The 19,808-nt window shown below is 30.6% G+C and overlaps 3 protein-coding genes and 1 long non-coding RNA gene across 9 annotated transcripts; 3 read left to right on the forward strand and 1 right to left on the reverse strand.

Annotated features, from left to right (window-relative positions):
- Positions 1 to 19: 19 nt before the first annotated feature.
- On the forward strand, positions 20 to 4,643 carry mus301 (mutagen-sensitive 301). Its single transcript, XM_031980937.2, has 17 exons — positions 20 to 170; positions 354 to 737; positions 816 to 1,107; positions 1,214 to 1,392; positions 1,467 to 1,643; positions 1,745 to 1,844; positions 1,921 to 2,117; positions 2,208 to 2,353; positions 2,416 to 2,650; positions 2,726 to 2,866; positions 2,956 to 3,373; positions 3,454 to 3,611; positions 3,681 to 3,776; positions 3,841 to 4,014; positions 4,079 to 4,192; positions 4,274 to 4,408; positions 4,492 to 4,643. The coding sequence occupies exons 1-17, from the start codon at positions 63 to 65 to the stop codon at positions 4,579 to 4,581; spliced, it is 3,144 nt and encodes a 1,047-aa protein (XP_031836797.1). The 5' UTR covers positions 20 to 62; the 3' UTR covers positions 4,582 to 4,643.
- Positions 2,568 to 7,515, reverse strand: LOC116428828 (uncharacterized). 5 transcript variants are annotated; one of them, XR_004235356.2, is made up of 5 exons: positions 6,578 to 6,811; positions 5,627 to 6,450; positions 5,328 to 5,564; positions 4,669 to 4,807; positions 2,568 to 2,702 (listed from the first exon to the last, which is right to left on the reverse strand). XR_004235356.2 is itself a non-coding variant. In XM_031980943.2 (5 exons), the coding sequence occupies exons 2-5, from the start codon at positions 6,653 to 6,655 to the stop codon at positions 5,035 to 5,037; spliced, it is 1,353 nt and encodes a 450-aa protein (XP_031836803.1). In that variant the 5' UTR covers positions 6,656 to 6,716; positions 7,369 to 7,515; the 3' UTR covers positions 4,881 to 5,034. The 5 variants fall into 5 exon arrangements, 4 of the variants coding, with proteins under 4 accessions (XP_031836804.1, XP_031836803.1, XP_031836801.1 ...); XM_031980943.2 differs by lacking the exons at positions 2,568 to 2,702; positions 4,669 to 4,807 and adding exons at positions 4,881 to 5,248; positions 7,369 to 7,515 and having other exon boundaries at positions 6,578 to 6,716; XM_031980941.2 differs by lacking the exons at positions 2,568 to 2,702; positions 4,669 to 4,807 and adding exons at positions 4,881 to 5,248; positions 7,108 to 7,353 and having other exon boundaries at positions 6,578 to 6,716.
- On the forward strand, positions 7,424 to 11,779 carry Mcm6 (minichromosome maintenance 6). 2 transcript variants are annotated; one of them, XM_031980939.2, is made up of 12 exons: positions 7,424 to 7,573; positions 7,701 to 7,907; positions 8,022 to 8,165; positions 8,292 to 8,556; positions 8,633 to 8,835; positions 8,912 to 9,116; positions 9,191 to 9,721; positions 9,856 to 10,161; positions 10,241 to 10,577; positions 11,069 to 11,188; positions 11,274 to 11,413; positions 11,498 to 11,779. In XM_031980939.2, the coding sequence occupies exons 2-12, from the start codon at positions 7,816 to 7,818 to the stop codon at positions 11,600 to 11,602; spliced, it is 2,448 nt and encodes an 815-aa protein (XP_031836799.1). In that variant the 5' UTR covers positions 7,424 to 7,573; positions 7,701 to 7,815; the 3' UTR covers positions 11,603 to 11,779. The 2 variants fall into 2 exon arrangements, with proteins under 2 accessions (XP_031836799.1, XP_031836798.1); XM_031980938.2 differs by lacking the exon at positions 7,424 to 7,573 and having other exon boundaries at positions 7,654 to 7,907.
- Positions 11,780 to 17,675: 5,896 nt separating this feature from the next.
- On the forward strand, positions 17,676 to 18,776 carry LOC143175023 (uncharacterized). Its single transcript, XR_012999597.1, has 2 exons — positions 17,676 to 17,845; positions 18,579 to 18,776. It is a non-coding gene; the product is annotated as an uncharacterized LOC143175023 (long non-coding RNA).
- Positions 18,777 to 19,808: the final 1,032 nt, after the last annotated feature.

A 19,808-nucleotide genomic window follows, 5' to 3' on the forward strand; every position in this document is an offset into this window, starting at 1 on the left:
GTAAAAGTAAGTACTTAAGTATATACGATAAATACTTAGTTACTGTAAATATTATAGTTTTTATGCTGTGTATTGTTAGTCCTGTTAAATTTATTTATGTTGACCGGTTACAAATTAAAAAAGTAATTTTATGTGACATAAAATATCTTTATTATAAACAGTGTCATAATGTAAATATTCTATAATATTCTATAATATTTACATTATGTTTTTAAAAAAGAATGTTATTTTTAAGATGAAATTATAATTTGTTACTATTCCATTTAGAAATTATGTATATGAAATTCATATAAGTATTTATTTTTGTTTTTCCCAATAATTAATAAAAATAATTATGACACAAATTTTTTAAGGAAGAATCATATATAAAGAAGAAACCAAAAATAAAAATTCAAAGAATCAAAATGGGCGATACAATACTAAAGAATATTGAAACAGAAAATGAAAATAGCGAAATACCTTCTATCAGTCCTAATGTACATGAACAGACCTTAAATAATTTTGCACACGAATGGAGTTCTTGTGATATATTTGAATCTTATGAAAAATTTGAAAGACCAACATCTGTTGACAATAATGATTTAGGAGTAAGAAGTGATAAGAACAATGTATTAAATTCTTCCTGCAAGATTAATGAAGAAAATAATATGTGGCAAGATGAATCATTTTTGAATGCAGCATTTACACAGTCGATTCCTTTTAATGAAAAAAATGATGTCGTGGATTGTCTTACTCAGGTTATTTATTTTTTAATGGTAAAATGATAGTTATTTATCTATTTTTATCGCATATGATTCTTTATTCTTTTAAAATAGGTTTCCACTTCACAATATGAAAATCACTTTGAAGAAACATTTTTTACTACCGATGTACATTATATGTGTGCATCTCCCAATGAACAGAAAGATACAAATGTATTAAAGAGAAATGTTTTTGACTATAAAAGTGGTATTCCAAACAAAATACACTGTTCAGAGAAGAAGGAAATAAAGAAACAATATTCAGATACTCTTAATACAAGTTCGAAAGAAAATTGTACATTTTATGGTTTGCCAAATTCTGTGAAAGATCTTTTTCTACGAATTAGAGGTATCAATAAACTCTATGGTAAGTATTTTAGTATCATATTTTTTTCACATTTTTAAAATTCAATGTTATTATTAACAAGTTTTATTTATTTAATATGTTTAAAATAATTGCTTGATTTTTATAGAATGGCAGAATGAATGTTTAACTTTAGATGCTATAAAAAGTAGGAAAAATTTAATTTATGCTTTGCCAACAAGTGGTGGTAAAACATTGGTCGCAGAAATATTAATGTTAAAAGAACTCATATGTAATAAAAAAAATACAATATTTATACTACCATTTGTCGCTATAGTACAAGAAAAAGTTGGTATTCATTTATTAACTGTAATAAAATATTCTTGTACTATTTATTCATAACATTTATATATAATTTATAGGTTCAAGCAATGACACCATTTGCATTAGAACTAAATTTTTTAGTTGAAGAATATGCAGGAGTAAGAGGAACTTACCCACCGAAAAAACGTCGTAAAAAAAATAGTATATATATGTGTACTATAGAGAAGGCACTAAGTTTAATTCACAGTTTAATTGAAGAAAATCGTTTCAACGAAGTAAGCATCAAAACTACTATTCCGTTTCAACGAACTAAATTTAAAGATCCTGAAAAAAATGACAAATCATAGCATATTATATTTATTTAAAAATATTTTAGATTGGTGTCATAGTCGTGGATGAATTGCATCTACTTGGAGAAGGTGGTGGAAGAGGAGCTACATTAGAAGTTCTCTTAACAAAGACATTATATGTTAATGGTAAACAAACGATTTACGTATATTGCATAAATTTGTGGTACAACATTATTACACAGTATTTTAATACATATTTTAGAGAACATTCAAATTATTGGAATGAGTGCAACAATAGGCAACTTGGAGGAGATAGCAAAATTCTTGAATGCAGATTTGTATACTGGAAATTTTAGACCCGTTGAAATTAAAGAGTATGTTAAGTGTGAAGATAACATTTGGCTGGTTGATTTAAAAACAGAAGATCTTTTAACGGATTTGAAAAAAATTAATTATCGTGTATGCTTATATACTTCATTTGGTTCAATAATTATACAGAACTTAATAATCATAATTGTCTTTTAATTATATCTTTATTTAATATTTTAGTATTCAAATGATGCAATAATTATAGACCCGGATAGAATTGGAGGTTTAGTCATGGATGTAATTCCACAAGACTCGTGTCTCATATTCTGTTCTTCTCGTAAGAATTGCGAAAATGTTGCTTTATTGTTATCTAGAGTTTTATTCAGGTGATTTTCCTATAATTCAACTGTGTATTAAATGTAATTAATTATTATATAAATGAATTTAGGTCGTTGGAAAAACATAAACAAGATGAAAAAGAAAATTTATTGAAAGCACTTCAAACCGAGGAAGGTCTTTGTCCTATTCTTCAACGGACCATAAAATTTGGTGTAGCTTATCATCATTCTGGTCTTACTACTGAGGAAAGACGATTTTTAGAAGATGCTTTTAGAGCTGGAACTCTTTGTGTTCTATGTTGTACGACAACATTAGCAGCTGGAGTAAATTTACCAGCAAGAAGGGTACTTTATTTAACATAGAATCTTTCCTCTAGTTAAGACTTATTTATTTCTTCTGCAATTAAACAAATATTGCAGGTGATATTAAGAAGTCCATACGTGGGTAACCAATTTTTGAATTTAAGCAGATATAAACAAATGATTGGAAGAGCTGGTCGTGCTGGCATGGGAAGCATTGGAGAAAGTATACTTTTATGTAAAAATAATGAATTATCGAAAGTAATAATAATAGTAATAATAGTAATATATAATATCATACATTATGCGAGTGAAATAATTATTAAAAACTTTTTGTTATTACTTTGTAGGTGAAAGAACTCTTAATGTCGAAAATGGATGATTCTTTAAGTACATTACACATAGACAGAGATAGAGGCATAAATAATTTAATTTTAAGTGCCACATTGTATTCTATAGCAAATACTAGATCTGAGTTACACAAAATAACAAATAGAACTTTACTTAATATTCAGCAGAAACGTTTAAATGTTAATGTAAAACATACTGCAGACCAAGCAATAACTGAATTTTTAAAAAGTGGTGTAATGAAAGTAAAGAAGAAAGGAAACTGCTATGATGTGTACAAACCAAATGTGACTGTTACAATTCCATCACAAAACGAATGTCCTACTGATACAACTACACAAATAAAAAGAAAAACAACAATTGCATTGCTGAGTGAAACTAAATTAGAACTTTGTAGCCTGGGGCGAGCAGCTTTGAAAGGTATAATTAATTTGTTTAATACAAAACTTTATACAATATTTTTCAGTTCTTTCCCTTTAAAATTTGTTTCCATTTTGTAGGTAATATTGATATACAGTCTGCATACACATTATATCAAGATTTACAAAAAGCACAAGAACACTTAATCCTTGTTGACGACTTACATCTTTTATATCTTGTTACTCCATATGATATTGTATCTCAAATAAAACCTATTGGATCTGTTTATTGTGATGTGGTAAACTATTATTATTACATATACTAAGATTCATTTTTATGTAAATATTTAAAATTTGTATGTCTTTAGGTTACTAATTTATCAGAAAATCAGATGAAAACAGCAAGACTTCTTGGAATTAATGAGGCAACAGTTGTTAAAATACGTGATGGTATAATGCCCAAGGTAATCTGTCATTTTGTGTTTGTCTTAAATATATTATTTTACTGAACTGTTTCACATTTAACAGAATGTAGAACTAAGAGTAATTCAGAGATTTTATGTAACATTAATATTGTATGACTTATGGACACATCATGCTGTTTACATATTAGCAGAGAAATATCAAGTAAATAGAGGTATTATACAAAATCTTTTGACTGCAGTCTCTTCATTTGCGTCTTCTGTAGTTCGATTTTGTCAGGTAAAAGAATGAATTTGTTGCATTTATGATTCAATCTTTTATAAAAATTTAATGATCATTCTAGGAATTAGATGAATTTTGGTCATTCAGAGATTTGTTAAGTGCGTTTAGTAAACGGTTATCTTATTGCTGTCCTTTGGAATTGGAAGCATTAATGGAGTTGCCGCTAGTGAAAATTGTAAGTTCAGTGACCATATTCTTTACAATTAATATCATTTTTACTATACTGAAATATTTGTATTTTATTTGTATTTATTAGGGAAGGGCACGTCAACTATATAATGCAGGGTATAAGACAATACAATGCATAGCCAAAGTGAAACCAAAATATTTACAAGAAAAAATTCCATATTTAAGCAAAAAGGCGGCAATTCAAATAGTTGAAGCTGCTAAAGTAATTATTTTTCAATTGAATTTATATTAACATTAACACATTAACAAGTGCTATTTTGAATTTACTTTTATCATATTTTACAGTTATTAATATTAAAAAAAGTGGAAGATCTAGAAGATGAAGTAGAATATGTTCGAGAGGGTATAGATCTGTATACTTTAAAAGTACATTAAATTGTTAAATATTTAATTCTATTACAGTATGAAGCAAGAATTTATATGAATATTAAACTAAGAGATTATAAGAAATTAAGTACGTACATGTAAATATATTGTTATAAACTTATGTAAATCTGGGTGAATAATCTACATGCTTTATTTTGTTTTATTCAGATGGTTGTAATATTTCATATAGGACATCCTTTTAATATCTGCTCTTTCGTATATTTTATGGCGTATACTGTAAATGTATAATATTATAGTTTAAGCAGACACACATTAAACATTTAAAGTGTATTTGATATTGCTTTAAAATATAGTGATATCAAACCATTGTGGTACAAATTCCATATTAATGACATAATTACAATTACTTTATAAAATGTAACAAACACAGAAATAACAAGTTTGTAAAATAAACATTTTATATTATATAGTATTTAGTAACAATTACATGCTTTTCAAACTTTATCTCTTTTTATATAAACATGGTTTTAAAGTAATAGATGGTAACTTGCTTTTTTTACTATCTATGTTTTTCTCCTTTCTAAAATCTAAAAAGTAGAATAAATTATAAGAGAAATCTTTCCATGTATTTTTAAAACCATATTCGCCTAATACTCTTATAAAATCTTCTATGTGTTCAAATCGACTCTCAACCTCCGCTATTTTCAAAATACCACTAAAAACACATTTTATTGTTGAATTAAGAGAATAAACTTTAATAACCAATATTCATATTGATTTTTATTAGTACTCACTCTTTTTTGAGAATTCTATTTGCTTCTATAATATAATCTTGAAGATTAGTTCCCATAAGAGACAAACAAAATACAACAACATGTACTCCATTTGTCAATAAAGGAGTATGTGCCATGTCACATATTGTTACATTTTTATTCAATGAAACAAAGTCAAAAGAATGTACTTTATGAGCAACAGAAGCAGAAAGTTTTGCTTCTCCACAACCAAAATCAGCAATAATATAATCTTTTGGCCTGTAATAATAAAATTAAAAATTAAAAATTAACCAATACCTTTTTTTATATGATTCACTAACATTTTTTTAATGGATGATATTATAATATCAATGGGATTCAAAGGCCATTGTGCAACTTGTTGTTTATATCCTTCATGATAAGCTTTAAATGCATCTGGATCATCTTTGAAGTATTTTTTTGATTCAATACTTTCACTATTATACATTGTTTCATTCAAATATCTAAATCTGGATGCTTTTAATTTAGACATCATTCTTTCTCTTAGAGGTATTATTTCTGTGTTAGCTTTCTTCCTTTTTGTTTGTTTTTGTTTAACAGTAAGCATTTCTTCTAACTTTTTAATATCCAAATTACAATGTCGTAATCCCATTTGAGTCTTGTCATTTTCTTGTGTAGAAGGGATTGATTTTTTCTTTTGTTTTTTTTCCTTTTGCACTAATGAATTAATTTTTGCTATTTTATTATTTACAATTTTCTTTTGTTTACAGTTTTTTATTTTCTTTACATTTGGCAGTAATGACTGTTTTAATTGTTTTGCAGATCTCTTAATACTATTTACTTTTCCATTAGATTGTTTAGTATTTTGATTCCCATTATACTTGTGTTGTTTGCTTTTCCCAGTTTTTCCAAATTCCTCTTCTTTTCTTTCATTTTTACTTTGACTTTGAATTTTTCTGTCCTTAACGTTTGTTATATTTGTTATTGTTGCAATGTTAGAATTAAGAAGATTAGAAGTCTTAATACTCTTATCTTCATGAAGCTTCTTCAATTTTTTTTTAAGCCTCTGTGGTTTTCTTTTAAGTTTACTTTTAAATTTTACATTCTGCTGTTTAACTACAACAGATTTATATTTATTTTCATTTTTATCTTTTTGCTTTTTTTTCTAAAAGAAATAAAACATATATGACATTGTATCAGGCATGGTGTTGATCCCATTATAAATGTTTTGTAACATTGTTTCTTTCAGTGAAAATGTATGACTGTTATGGATGAAAAAGTACATATTTTACCTTTAGAAAATTTTCTTTATCAAGAGTTTTACCACCACTTTTTTTGTTAGAAGTGTACTTCTTTACTTTCTTAACCATTTTGTTTATACTCACAAACAGTTTTTACTCAAGAAGAACTTCAAGTTGTGTTCGATAGAACCTGTAAAACAATCACATGTTAAATTATTTCGAAAACGAATTGTTGACTTTGGACTGCTTCCACATTGTTAGAACATGTTATATGGGGTTCCAATAGATGGCACTTAATTTATTAGACTATAATCAATGTGTTAGTAACGTAGATTGTAGATAAAGTTAATTTCTATTTGTTATTAGAAATTGTTTAACTATACGTTTTAAAATTCTTTTGTTAATATCCGTGGTATTCTTTTTGTAAATAGTCAGTTAGGAACAAGCCGTCATAGAAATTGGTTGATAAAAATATTTCAATATTATAAATTAGTGAACATTGTAAATAAATATATTAAATAAAGAAACACGTCACAAAACGTGTGGCGGACTAGTTATGATAAGGAAGAACCCTTCCTCACCTACGAGTTCGAAGAATTCTCTCTTATTGATGTTTTCATGCAGAACATTTTATTGTACAGATTATCAGTTTTATAAATTAAACGCTCATTGTTAAAAACAGTTGTTCACTTCATTAAATATCTCAAAGAGAATAGACGTGTTAATTATTCATGGTAAAATTGTTAATAAATATTATATTGTATTGCAAGGATGTTTAAGGCGTGCCGTGGACGCTCTAATAACATCCTCCCCTCACGAAAAGTTACCCCCACCATACTAACCTTTCCTTTTGTATTGAACACTACTCCATAGAACTGTTCCATACCAGTTTGGACAGTTTCTCTAGTGAGGTAGTGAGTAAAGCTGTTGTGAGAGTTGTGTACCTTCACCCCAGATGGCAGTAGAGTAAGAATTGCGACGAGCACGCTGACTTCCGACTGAGTCGAGGAATTATCTCTTTGCTCAGCGCCCTCGAACCGTCAAAATGTGAGACACGCAACACAGTTTTATTTTACTGCGTACCACCTAGTTCTTTCTGCTCGACTCATCCCAACACTAGTTACTAGGGAAGTAAGATAGACACTTCTGTTATAAAACATGTTTATGATTGTAGCGACATGCAAACATGCCTGCAATAAATTCCCGCCAAATTCTTCTCGTCTGTTTTGACAAACGCTAATATTGAATAACTTTTGTACATACAAATTGAATTTGCCGATAATTAAAGAATGGATACCGGTAATACTCAAACTGCTCGTATACGTGTACCTGATGAAGTTGGAATTAAATGTCAGAAATTGTTCCAAGATTTTTTAGAAGAGTAAGACTTTAAATTCTATTAAATATGATGTATAGATTAAATGCGATTATATCAAGTTTAATAAAAACTTGTTGTATAAGTTTTTACTAGTCTGTAATACATTATTTTAATTAGGTTTAAAGAAGATGGAGTTGTAAAATATCTTGCCCCAGCAAAAGAGCTTGTAAGTCCAGAGCATAGTACATTAGAAGTGACTTTTGACGATGTAGATGAATACAATCAAGTACTTTCAACAACTATAGTTGAAGAATATTACAGGTAAGAAATTAGGATTAAAATTGTTGTATTTATTGTACTATTATTAAATTAATTATGATTTCTATCTTTAGTTACTAACTTCTTTTCTCTATACATTGTAAATTATAATATATCATTCTTTTCCAGAGTTTACCCATATCTGTGTCAGGCGGTATATAATTTTGTTAGAGATGTATCAGACTTAAGGAAAGAAAAAGAATGTTATGTAAGTTTTATAGAAGTACCAACTAGGCAAAAATTAAGAGAATTAAATGCATCAAAATTGGGTACACTTATACGCATATCTGGACAAGTAATACGAACACATCCTGTTCATCCAGAATTAGTAAATGGAACATTTGTTTGCATGGATTGTAATACAGTCATAAAAAATGTTGAACAACAATTTAAGGTATAGTGTTGTTATATATAATATTATATATTATATATGTGTTATTAATTACTGCAATGAGAATAATCTGTTACAGTTCACAAATCCAACAATTTGTCACAATCCAGTTTGTAGTAATAGACGACGTTTTATGCTAGATGTAGATAACTCAGTATTTGTAGATTTTCAAAAAGTCAGAGTACAAGAAACTCAAGCAGAATTACCTAAGGGCTGTATTCCACGCTCACTCGAAGTAATTTTAAGATCTGAAGCAGTAGAAACTATACAAGCAGGGGATAGGTACTTCATTAGGAATTATGTTACACTGCTAATACTAATGAAATATTTAAATACATCTTTCTATATATTTTTCTAGATATGACTTTACAGGAACTGTGATAGTTGTACCAGATGTTGGAGTTCTTTCCCTTCCTGGTATAAAAGCAGATGTTAGCGCAAGACGTCAAAAACGAACTGCTGAACAAGGGGAAGGAGTAACAGGCCTAAAAGCATTAGGAACTAGAGAACTGACATATAAGACTGCCTTTCTGGCATGTAGTGTTACACCAACAAGCTTCAGGGTATAAGATTAAATTTTCATATTTATATGATAATACAAGTCTATAGACACGGTTTAATGCATAATGCTCTATAGTTTGGTGGAACGGAAGCAAACATGGAAGAAATATCACAAGAAATGATGAAAAAGCGAATGACAGAGGCAGAGTGGAATCGTATATATGAAATGAGTCGTGATAAGAATCTTTATCAGAATCTCGTTAATAGCTTATTTTCTTCGGTACACGGCAATGATGAAGTTAAGAAAGGGATTACCTTAATGCTATTTGGTGGAGTTCCAAAGACAACATTAGAAGGCACATCATTACGAGGAGACATAAATTGTTGTATTGTTGGTGACCCTAGTACAGCAAAATCTCAATTCTTAAAAAGTGTTACTGAAATTACTCCGAGAGCAATTTACACTTCAGGAAAAGCATCTTCAGCAGCTGGTTTAACAGCTGCTGTAGTAAGAGACGAAGAGTCTCCTGATTTTGTTATAGAAGCTGGTGCTTTAATGCTCGCAGATCAAGGTATTTGTTGCATAGATGAATTTGATAAAATGGAACCCAAGGATCAAGTGGCGATACACGAAGCTATGGAACAGCAAACAATTTCATTAGCTAAGGTTTTTGATATAAATATATACACATAATATATATTTAATATATAATGTTATTTTATGGATATTAAAAGTCTATATAATAACTTATATTACATTTTTATATTACGGAGTATTATTACAGATATATATATTTTTAGGCTGGTGTTAGAGCAACTCTAAATGCTCGTACATCGATATTAGCTGCAGCAAATCCTGTTGGTGGACGATATGATAGAAAGAAATCATTACAACAAAATGTTCAATTAACAGCTCCTATTATGTCTAGATTTGATTTATTTTTCATAATAATTGATGAATGTAACGAAATTGTGGACAATGCAATTGCCAAAAGAATAATTGATTTACATTGTGATAATTTTCAAGATTTTGAAACTGTATACTCACAATCCGAGATTGTGAGGTATATTAATTTTGCTAAACATTTTAAACCTCTGTTAAACCAGGTATTTTTGTATACTTTTACGTATAAACTGATAATTTGTTAGATCATTTCGTTCAAATATTAAAATTCAAATTTTATAGGAAGCTGCAGATTTCTTAATTGATAGTTATACAACACTTAGACAGAGGACTGGTACTGGTTCTGGAAAATGGAGAGTTACTGTTCGACAATTAGAAAGTCTTATTAGGTTATCAGAAGCTATGGCTAAATTAGAATGTTCAGATGAAGTTACAGTAAGGCACGTCAAAGAGGCGAAACGTTTATTAAGTAAAAGTATTGTTACTGTTGAACAACCAGACATAGATCTAGAAGAAAACGAAGATGAAAATATGGATGTCAATACAGATGATGCTCCACCACTTATGGCTGCTCTAAATGCATTAGATAGTACTGACGATAACACAACTAATGCACAAGGTAACTCATTCTATTTTTTTTACTTAATCCTCTATGGGCCGAATTTTTGTTCATGATTATAACAAAATCTATGCAGTACAAAATTAATAAATATCCACATGTGAATACGAATTAACAATGTATTTAATAGTTTCAATAATTTCATTAAACATTTCATTAAACATTTATATTTTGTAACTTTCAAGTTGCAATGACATTGAACTGTCACACCTGAGGGTATAAAAGTTCAAGTTAACTGATTACTTAATTTTATTCACCACTTTGCCGTGCAACATGAAATAAATCAACAAGATGCCATTATATTAATATGTGACTTCAAAGTTACATAGGCCTACGGAGGGTTAACTTCAATATGTTCTCTTTATTTCTGCATAAATAATTCTTTTCATTGTTTGTTGGTCATATGATTACTCCCAATGCATTAATAATGATAACAACAAAAATCTCTAATAAATTATTACTTACTTTTATTTTACATATGCTACCTATAGAAACACAGGACCTACACAAAAAAAAGTTAACAATGTCTTTTGAAGAATACAAGAATTTATCTAATATGTTAATATTGTATATGAGAAATGAAGAAACTCGCGCTGAAACATTACCTACAGGTACATTACTGTAAATAATATCAGAACAACGTGTGCCACAAACGTTTTTTTAAACTTAAAAATTAAATAATAATATTTTCTATAGCCGACACCAAAGGCGGGTTAAGAAAAACAGAATTAGTGGCTTGGTACCTCGATCAAATACAGGACCAAATAGATTCAGAAGAAGAGTTACTAGAAAGAAAAAATTTCATTGAAAAAATTATCGATAGATTAACGTATCATGTATGTACTAAAATTTCTGTTATAAATTGTTTAAATTTTATTTTACTACGAGTAATTCATATAATTGTATACTTTTCGTTTTAGGATCAAATTATAATACCCCTTCACACTGGTCTTAAAGGAAAAGATGAAGAAGACGACGATGATCTTTTACTTGTTGTACACCCTAATTACATTATTGATGTTTAAACTGTAACACTAAGGTTTTTCAAAAATAATAGCAAATAGAGGTAAAGTGAAAATAAAATAATGTTTATTATCTGATTAGTAAAAAATTCTTTCTGTCTTATAGCAATAAAAAAACTGAAAAATATGATATCACAATATGTGCATTTTTCTGTATAATAAAATGAAATTTTATCTTTACTTGCTATGCTTTCAATTCTGAAGTTACTCAAATTAATTTAAAAAAGAAATGAATGAGCGCTACTACTTTAAGTACATAGTACTTCAGCATTTTTTTTATGTGTTAATTATCATTTTTTTCTTGAATTGTTATTTCATTGAGAGGATTAATTAACTGGGAAGGATGACCAATTTGTTTATTGGTGTGATTGTTAAAAATAGTTGAAGAGCAATAAGCAATTATATCTCTATGTGTAATGTTTAGGTGTGTAATTCTAGCAGTTCAAGGTTATTTCTCAAGTTTACTGTTGACCACAGAATTTTGTTTAACATGGAATCTTAGTCCCTGGTTGTTACAACTCATAGTTGATGGTTCTGAATATGGTATTGGGTGAGACTTGTGTATTACTATAACTGATCGGTCGTAAGACATTCTGCAAATTTGTAGATCATGAAACAGAAAGCAGCATCCAATACTGGAGCTATTACAAAGTTTAAAAAAGGGTAGATGCGCGTACTTTGTATGCACTTCTGTTACATTTCTACGAGAAGTGGGTTGGCCAGCACGAATTTGCTGTACACCATTGGATTCTGCAGACATTTCTGAAGAGGAACCCCCTCACGGGAAGTGTGAGAACGGTTTTTCTTTCGGGCAGGTTAAGAAAATGTCCGTGAAGAAACACGAGCACGAAACTTTGGCGCCACACAGCCATCGCCACAGGACCCCGGTCACTTCTTATATGTATATATATAATGTTTAATTGTTTTATAAATTTTCATAATAGTTATGAGAAAGTTTTCACGATCGTTCTGTTTTAAATAATTTGATGTTTAATATAATAATTTAATATAATATAATATAAAGCAAAAACATCATTGTAATCGGTTTCTTACATGGTACATCTAATGATATTCTGAATTCAAATAAAGTATTAAATTTGAGTTAAAAAACTATTACACTAAGTAGGATCTACAATGGATGTTTGCTGCAGTAGTTTTAAGTTAATACTAAAACTACTGAGTATATCCGAATATTCGTTACAGTTCCAGTAAACTTAATTAATTTTCAAAAACATTTCAGATATCTATTACCTTCAAGATATTAATAATCGAAAGATAATATAATTTATACCGGCAATTTTGACTGATTCGATAGTTTTAGTGTTAATCATCGTAATAATATTACTCGTATATGTGTATTCACATATTAAATATCAAATTATTTAAAACAGAACGATCGTGAAAACTTTCTCATAACTATTATGCAAATTTATAAAATAATTAAATATTGTATATATACATATAAGAAGTGACCGGGGTCCAGGTCTATACAGCGCGTAGTAACGGCCCTGTATAGCTGTGGCCGGCGAGCGATGGCTGTGTGGCGCCAAAGTTCCGTGCCCGTGCTCTTCACGGACATTTTCTTAACCTGCCCGAAAGGAAAACCGTTCTCACACTTCCCGTGGGGGGGTTCCTCTTCAGAAATGTCTGCAGAATCCAATGGTGAACAGCAAATTCGTGCTGGCCAACCCACTTTTCGTAGAAATGTAACAGAAGTGCATACAAAGAACGCGCATCTACCCTTTTTTAAACTTTGATCATCGTTTACAAACATTTAATGATATACAAAATTCAAATTTTTTATAGCTACATATTCGGGCAAGTCTTCTCTATTTTCTACGACAAATGTTAACTGCCTATCGTTTTTAGTTTTCACATAACACTTGGTTTTCTGAAAAATTCGACCGTTTTTACAAAACCCCAGTTTTTTCGAAAACTGGACCTGACCCAGCAATTTGGTTTTCGGATTCGTATTTAGGGTAAGGAACTCTATAAGAATCACATAGCGGTTATTGCAAAAAGTAACATAGGTTACTTTCAATCAAAATTTGTTCCACCGTGTAATTTATAATATCCAGAAAATTCATTATCACGTATATACTCGTGAATTAAGCTCCATAAAAATTCCACTTTGCAGTTCTTCCTCATAAGAGTTTGTAACAACATCCAATATAATTCGAAGAAATGTAAGAGTATATCAGTTAATGTATTATTAATATCTTACTGATTGGTGATTTTGTTTGAAAACTTTTCTGTGCAGTAAATTATTCTTTCATAAATGAATATGAAATGAAAACATCTTACATACACTACATACAACATATTAAAATGGTTCAAACTATGTAATGAATACAACCTAGAATACCCTTAGGGATCTACGTTACTCAGACTGGAGTAACGTTTTTTCAACGTGTCCCACTTCTAGTGCTATATAAACTTGGCTGCCCTTGAAATGTCGATAGATTACTTGTATAATTTCGATATAACGTTATCTTTATGCATGAGCGGTGCTCAAAGCCAGCATGCTCAATACATACGTTTACGCCACTATCGCGCATTGTGTTTTTTTCGTACGTTTCCTATTGCCATTTAAGTGGCAATATTAAAATTATATTGACAAATTATATTTTAATGACATTATTATTTCCGTTTGCCATTGTGCGACAGGAAGTGCTTAATGTTGCAACGAGCGATGCATTCTTATATTGAAGATAAAACGGTGTATGTATGGCTAATATTTCTACTTATATGGAATAGGACAATTTCCGGAGGAGATGACCATATTTTCTTTGAAACGCATTTAAATGGAAACTAAGAGAATCAGAACACCAGATTTGACTTCTAATCAAACTTCAATTAATTTCACTTGTATTAGTTACTTCTCAAATTGAAATATTCGTCTCCCCGAATTTGGTACGCAAGGCATGAGGAATATTATTAACAATACGAAATTGCAATGAATTATTCTGTATATTTAACACCGGTGGCGTATATAAAAAAGCATTTTTACATTAGATTATACCAAAATATATGTAATTGTTATTACAACAGTGCTGATAGTTGGTATCATGTTATATTTGGACTATCGTATCTGCGATTGTCTTATGTCCACTTAAAGTAAAGTAATATATGAGGTTCAATCGGAAATCCTTGGAATTACCATGGTTGTCCAGTAATTCTTAATCCTTGGTAGTTGCCTGGTATTGTTTGCTTAGAGGACGTACGGCTGATAAAAATCGTAAGTATAGACAGTAGGTGCATACAACGAAGGGACGGTCCACACCAATCTCTTATTTCTAGGCATATCCGGAGAAGCGGCACCTGATTCCGGCTCAATATTTTCAACTTCGGCGGGTTTCGGTTTCGCTTCAATGAAAGCAACGGCGAAGAGAGCCAGAAGAACGATTGCCTATATACGAAAAAATAAACAATTCTGTACATTGATTATTTCACTGTATAGCATAACGGCAGCGAAGCACTTTAATTATCTAGAATTGTTCACTAGCACGAATTAGGGATGGATGAAGCAAGAAAATGAGTTATTGTTTGCACATATATCAACACCTATTACTTATTATCCAAATCAATACTAACAATAGTAGCTAAAGTCACTCCAAGTTTCAAAAAAAAGAAAAATATACTTAATCGTTTGCAGTCTTGGATCGAGACAGACTCGACATTGGATTTCGTTTTTAATTTTTCTTGCAATGACATCATACATAAGTATCATTTTACGGCTGGTCAGATATTCTCGAACTACAAGATGCGTGTAAACTACAGTAAAATAGTTAATTTAACCGATAGGGCAAAATGAAAGGCGGTGATTTTGGATGTCTTCATCTCATCGTAATAGGTTTGGTATCGCAAGTAAGATAGACCGAAGCAAATTGGATCGAAATAACAATCCAGTCCACATTTGTTATGTTGCAAATGGTATTTTTCATTTTTTGTTTTGTATTTACAAAAGGAAGATTTGTAAACTTTTTTTCACTTTCTGTTATTAATGTCCAAGTATTTTTATTTCTTTACTGCCAAACAAAAGACAATTCGACTCGCCTCGGTCTACCCTATTATCCAGTGCAGAAATCCAATAGACAAGACGTAATAATTTTATGATCAAGAATCATATTCGATGTACTTACAGCGAAGTACTTCATGGTTGGTGCGTTTGGTGGAGTCTTCGAGATCAGCTTCTGTATTCAACTGGAACTGAATGATGCTCCAGCTTTCTGATGGATATCCTTATATACCTGGCGAAAGAATGATCTTGTACGCATCATTTTCGGATTAATTATCATACAAGGAAAAATGTGTCGTGGCTACACCCTTGCTTCACGAGTATGCGTGAGCCAGAGGATGGTGTACGGCGTTGTTACGTGTTTTCTGATTTCCGGAACCACATTCATAATCCATGTACGTGTCCCTGTTGACTTTAACATGATCTACATAAAATCTCTTTAAAAAATATCGTTTATGTATTCCAAAACAATATGGAACGCATATTAGATCAATTTCATATCGGTTCTATAAGTATTATTTTTCGGTTTGGCATTTTAGAAAAATGACAATTATAAAACCGATAAAGAACCGATATACTTACATAATGACAGTCATGATTCGAGTTCGGTTCTATATTATTATATATTTCAAGAATCGGAACCAATATCATAACTGCTTTCAACCTTTGATTTTATTACAAACAACATAATACTAATCATATTTGCCGTAATACCTACGATTACTGTGAGTTCGATGAACCTTAGCAGTAGTGATCGAAAACATTTCGTATGCATTATATCGAAATACAGAGGCTTGCGGATACGTTCCATTGAAGCTAGCGAACATCATTACACGAAGAATGCATAAAAATGTCATCGTTGCTTAAGTATAGAAACAAATTAAAAACAGGTTTATTTGACAAAATTTTATGTTGATATACATTTATATCATTATTCTATTAATAAATAAATTTTAATATAATTAAATCGTACTTATTCGATAACAGGAAGAATATTCTTTAACAGGGCCGTTTATCGATTACGCGATTAATAAGAAAAATCAGTCTGCCATGAGGAAGAACTGCAAAGTGGAATTTTTATACTGCTTAATCCGCGAGTATACACGTGATAAGGAATTTTCTGGATTTTATGAATTATTAATTTAATACTTTTAACGGCGCGAAGAAAAGTGAAATAAAGACTTGTCGAATTACCTTAACAAGCAACATGTACTTTAAAGAATGATTGTGGAATGAAACAACATTGTTTGCTGGTTTACAATGCACAAATAACAATTGATTACTTCTCTATTAGATTTCTCATTTCACCACTCACTATACCATTTGGGCTATAACGCTTAAAAATTTTAAAACAGTAGATAAAAATATTTTAAAAAGGCAGCTTGATTTTTTATGGTCCATTTTAATTTGGACATTTGAAAAAACTAGTCTGGAATTAAGTATTTACTTTTATTATGAACAAATTTTACAAACTTCTCTGCATTCAATAATTTTAAGTTCTTCTTAATTACTGAAAGGGGTATTACTAGATGGCTCATCGAACCAACTGCTTACGCACTGGTTTTTTCAACGCTTTTTCTTCAATTGTATTAAATATTTAATGATCACGTTTTACTCGATCCTCCGATTTGTTCAGTTTTTACTTTGTGGTGCGATAGTGCATTAAGTATATAAACTGGTAACAACGAACCAATATGAAACCGAAATATTGTCTATTTCATAAAACCGAAAGCGATTTATTAAATAACAGTTATTACTTTATTCCGGTTCCCCATATCTGTTTCAATCGGAATCGATATATAACAGTCCCCGACAATTGTTTTCGGAACGTTTTCAATCCCTGGAATGAAACGCTCGGCCTGTACTTCCTCTACCATGAGATTGTTTTGGAATACATAAACGATATTTTTTAAAGAGATTTTATGTAGATCATGTTAAAGTCAACAGGGACACGTACATGGATTATGAATGTGGTTCCGGAAATCAGAAAACACGTAACAACGCCGTACACCATCCTCTGGCTCACGCATACTCGTGAAGCAAGGGTGTAGCCACGACACATTTTTCCTTGTATGATAATTAATCCGAAAATGATGCGTACAAGATCATTCTTTCGCCAGGTATATAAGGATATCCATCAGAAAGCTGGAGCATCATTCAGTTCCAGTTGAATACAGAAGCTGATCTCGAAGACTCCACCAAACGCACCAACCATGAAGTACTTCGCTGTAAGTACATCGAATATGATTCTTGATCATAAAATTATTACGTCTTGTCTATTGGATTTCTGCACTGGATAATAGGGTAGACCGAGGCGAGTCGAATTGTCTTTTGTTTGGCAGTAAAGAAATAAAAATACTTGGACATTAATAACAGAAAGTGAAAAAAAGTTTACAAATCTTCCTTTTGTAAATACAAAACAAAAAATGAAAAATACCATTTGCAACATAACAAATGTGGACTGGATTGTTATTTCGATCCAATTTGCTTCGGTCTATCTTACTTGCGATACCAAACCTATTACGATGAGATGAAGACATCCAAAATCACCGCCTTTCATTTTGCCCTATCGGTTAAATTAACTATTTTACTGTAGTTTACACGCATCTTGTAGTTCGAGAATATCTGACCAGCCGTAAAATGATACTTATGTATGATGTCATTGCAAGAAAAATTAAAAACGAAATCCAATGTCGAGTCTGTCTCGATCCAAGACTGCAAACGATTAAGTATATTTTTCTTTTTTTTGAAACTTGGAGTGACTTTAGCTACTATTGTTAGTATTGATTTGGATAATAAGTAATAGGTGTTGATATATGTGCAAACAATAACTCATTTTCTTGCTTCATCCATCCCTAATTCGTGCTAGTGAACAATTCTAGATAATTAAAGTGCTTCGCTGCCGTTATGCTATACAGTGAAATAATCAATGTACAGAATTGTTTATTTTTTCGTATATAGGCAATCGTTCTTCTGGCTCTCTTCGCCGTTGCTTTCATTGAAGCGAAACCGAAACCCGCCGAAGTTGAAAATATTGAGCCGGAATCAGGTGCCGCTTCTCCGGATATGCCTAGAAATAAGAGATTGGTGTGGACCGTCCCTTCGTTGTATGCACCTACTGTCTATACTTACGATTTTTATCAGCCGTACGTCCTCTAAGCAAACAATACCAGGCAACTACCAAGGATTAAGAATTACTGGACAACCATGGTAATTCCAAGGATTTCCGATTGAACCTCATATATTACTTTACTTTAAGTGGACATAAGACAATCGCAGATACGATAGTCCAAATATAACATGATACCAACTATCAGCACTGTTGTAATAACAATTACATATATTTTGGTATAATCTAATGTAAAAATGCTTTTTTATATACGCCACCGGTGTTAAATATACAGAATAATTCATTGCAATTTCGTATTGTTAATAATATTCCTCATGCCTTGCGTACCAAATTCGGGGAGACGAATATTTCAATTTGAGAAGTAACTAATACAAGTGAAATTAATTGAAGTTTGATTAGAAGTCAAATCTGGTGTTCTGATTCTCTTAGTTTCCATTTAAATGCGTTTCAAAGAAAATATGGTCATCTCCTCCGGAAATTGTCCTATTCCATATAAGTAGAAATATTAGCCATACATACACCGTTTTATCTTCAATATAAGAATGCATCGCTCGTTGCAACATTAAGCACTTCCTGTCGCACAATGGCAAACGGAAATAATAATGTCATTAAAATATAATTTGTCAATATAATTTTAATATTGCCACTTAAATGGCAATAGGAAACGTACGAAAAAAACACAATGCGCGATAGTGGCGTAAACGTATGTATTGAGCATGCTGGCTTTGAGCACCGCTCATGCATAAAGATAACGTTATATCGAAATTATACAAGTAATCTATCGACATTTCAAGGGCAGCCAAGTTTATATAGCACTAGAAGTGGGACACGTTGAAAAAACGTTACTCCAGTCTGAGTAACGTAGATCCCTAAGGGTATTCTAGGTTGTATTCATTACATAGTTTGAACCATTTTAATATGTTGTATGTAGTGTATGTAAGACGTTTTAATTTCATATTCATTTATGAAAGAATAATTTACTGCACAGAAAAGTTTTCAAACAAAATCACCAATCAGTAAGATATTAATAATACATTAACTGATATACTCTTACATTTCTT

Source organism: Nomia melanderi, chromosome 10 (genome assembly GCF_051020985.1).
Source record: "Nomia melanderi isolate GNS246 chromosome 10, iyNomMela1, whole genome shotgun sequence".
In the NCBI taxonomy this organism is placed as follows: Eukaryota; Metazoa; Arthropoda; class Insecta; order Hymenoptera; family Halictidae; genus Nomia; species Nomia melanderi.

Excerpts from the sequence above, each read along its gene's own strand:
- mus301 (XM_031980937.2), top strand. The coding sequence starts at position 63 with ATGCTGTGTATTGTTAGTCCTGTTAAATTTATTTATGTTGACCGGTTA. Across the intron at positions 2,354-2,415 it reads TTATCTAGAGTTTTATTCAG|GTCGTTGGAAAAACATAAAC; the intron begins GTGATTTTCCTA and ends AAATGAATTTAG. Across the intron at positions 2,867-2,955 it reads AAAATAATGAATTATCGAAA|GTGAAAGAACTCTTAATGTC; the intron begins GTAATAATAATA and ends ATTACTTTGTAG.
- LOC116428828 (XM_031980943.2), bottom strand. The coding sequence starts at position 6,655 with ATGGTTAAGAAAGTAAAGAAGTACACTTCTAACAAAAAAAGTGGTGGT. Across the intron at positions 6,451-6,577 it reads ATAAAGAAAATTTTCTAAAG|AAAAAAAAGCAAAAAGATAA; the intron begins GTAAAATATGTA and ends TATTTCTTTTAG. Across the intron at positions 5,565-5,626 it reads ATATCATCCATTAAAAAAAT|GCCAAAAGATTATATTATTG; the intron begins GTTAGTGAATCA and ends TTATTATTACAG.
- Mcm6 (XM_031980939.2), top strand. The coding sequence starts at position 7,816 with ATGGATACCGGTAATACTCAAACTGCTCGTATACGTGTACCTGATGAA. Across the intron at positions 7,908-8,021 it reads TTCCAAGATTTTTTAGAAGA|GTTTAAAGAAGATGGAGTTG; the intron begins GTAAGACTTTAA and ends TATTTTAATTAG. Across the intron at positions 11,189-11,273 it reads CGCTGAAACATTACCTACAG|CCGACACCAAAGGCGGGTTA; the intron begins GTACATTACTGT and ends TATTTTCTATAG.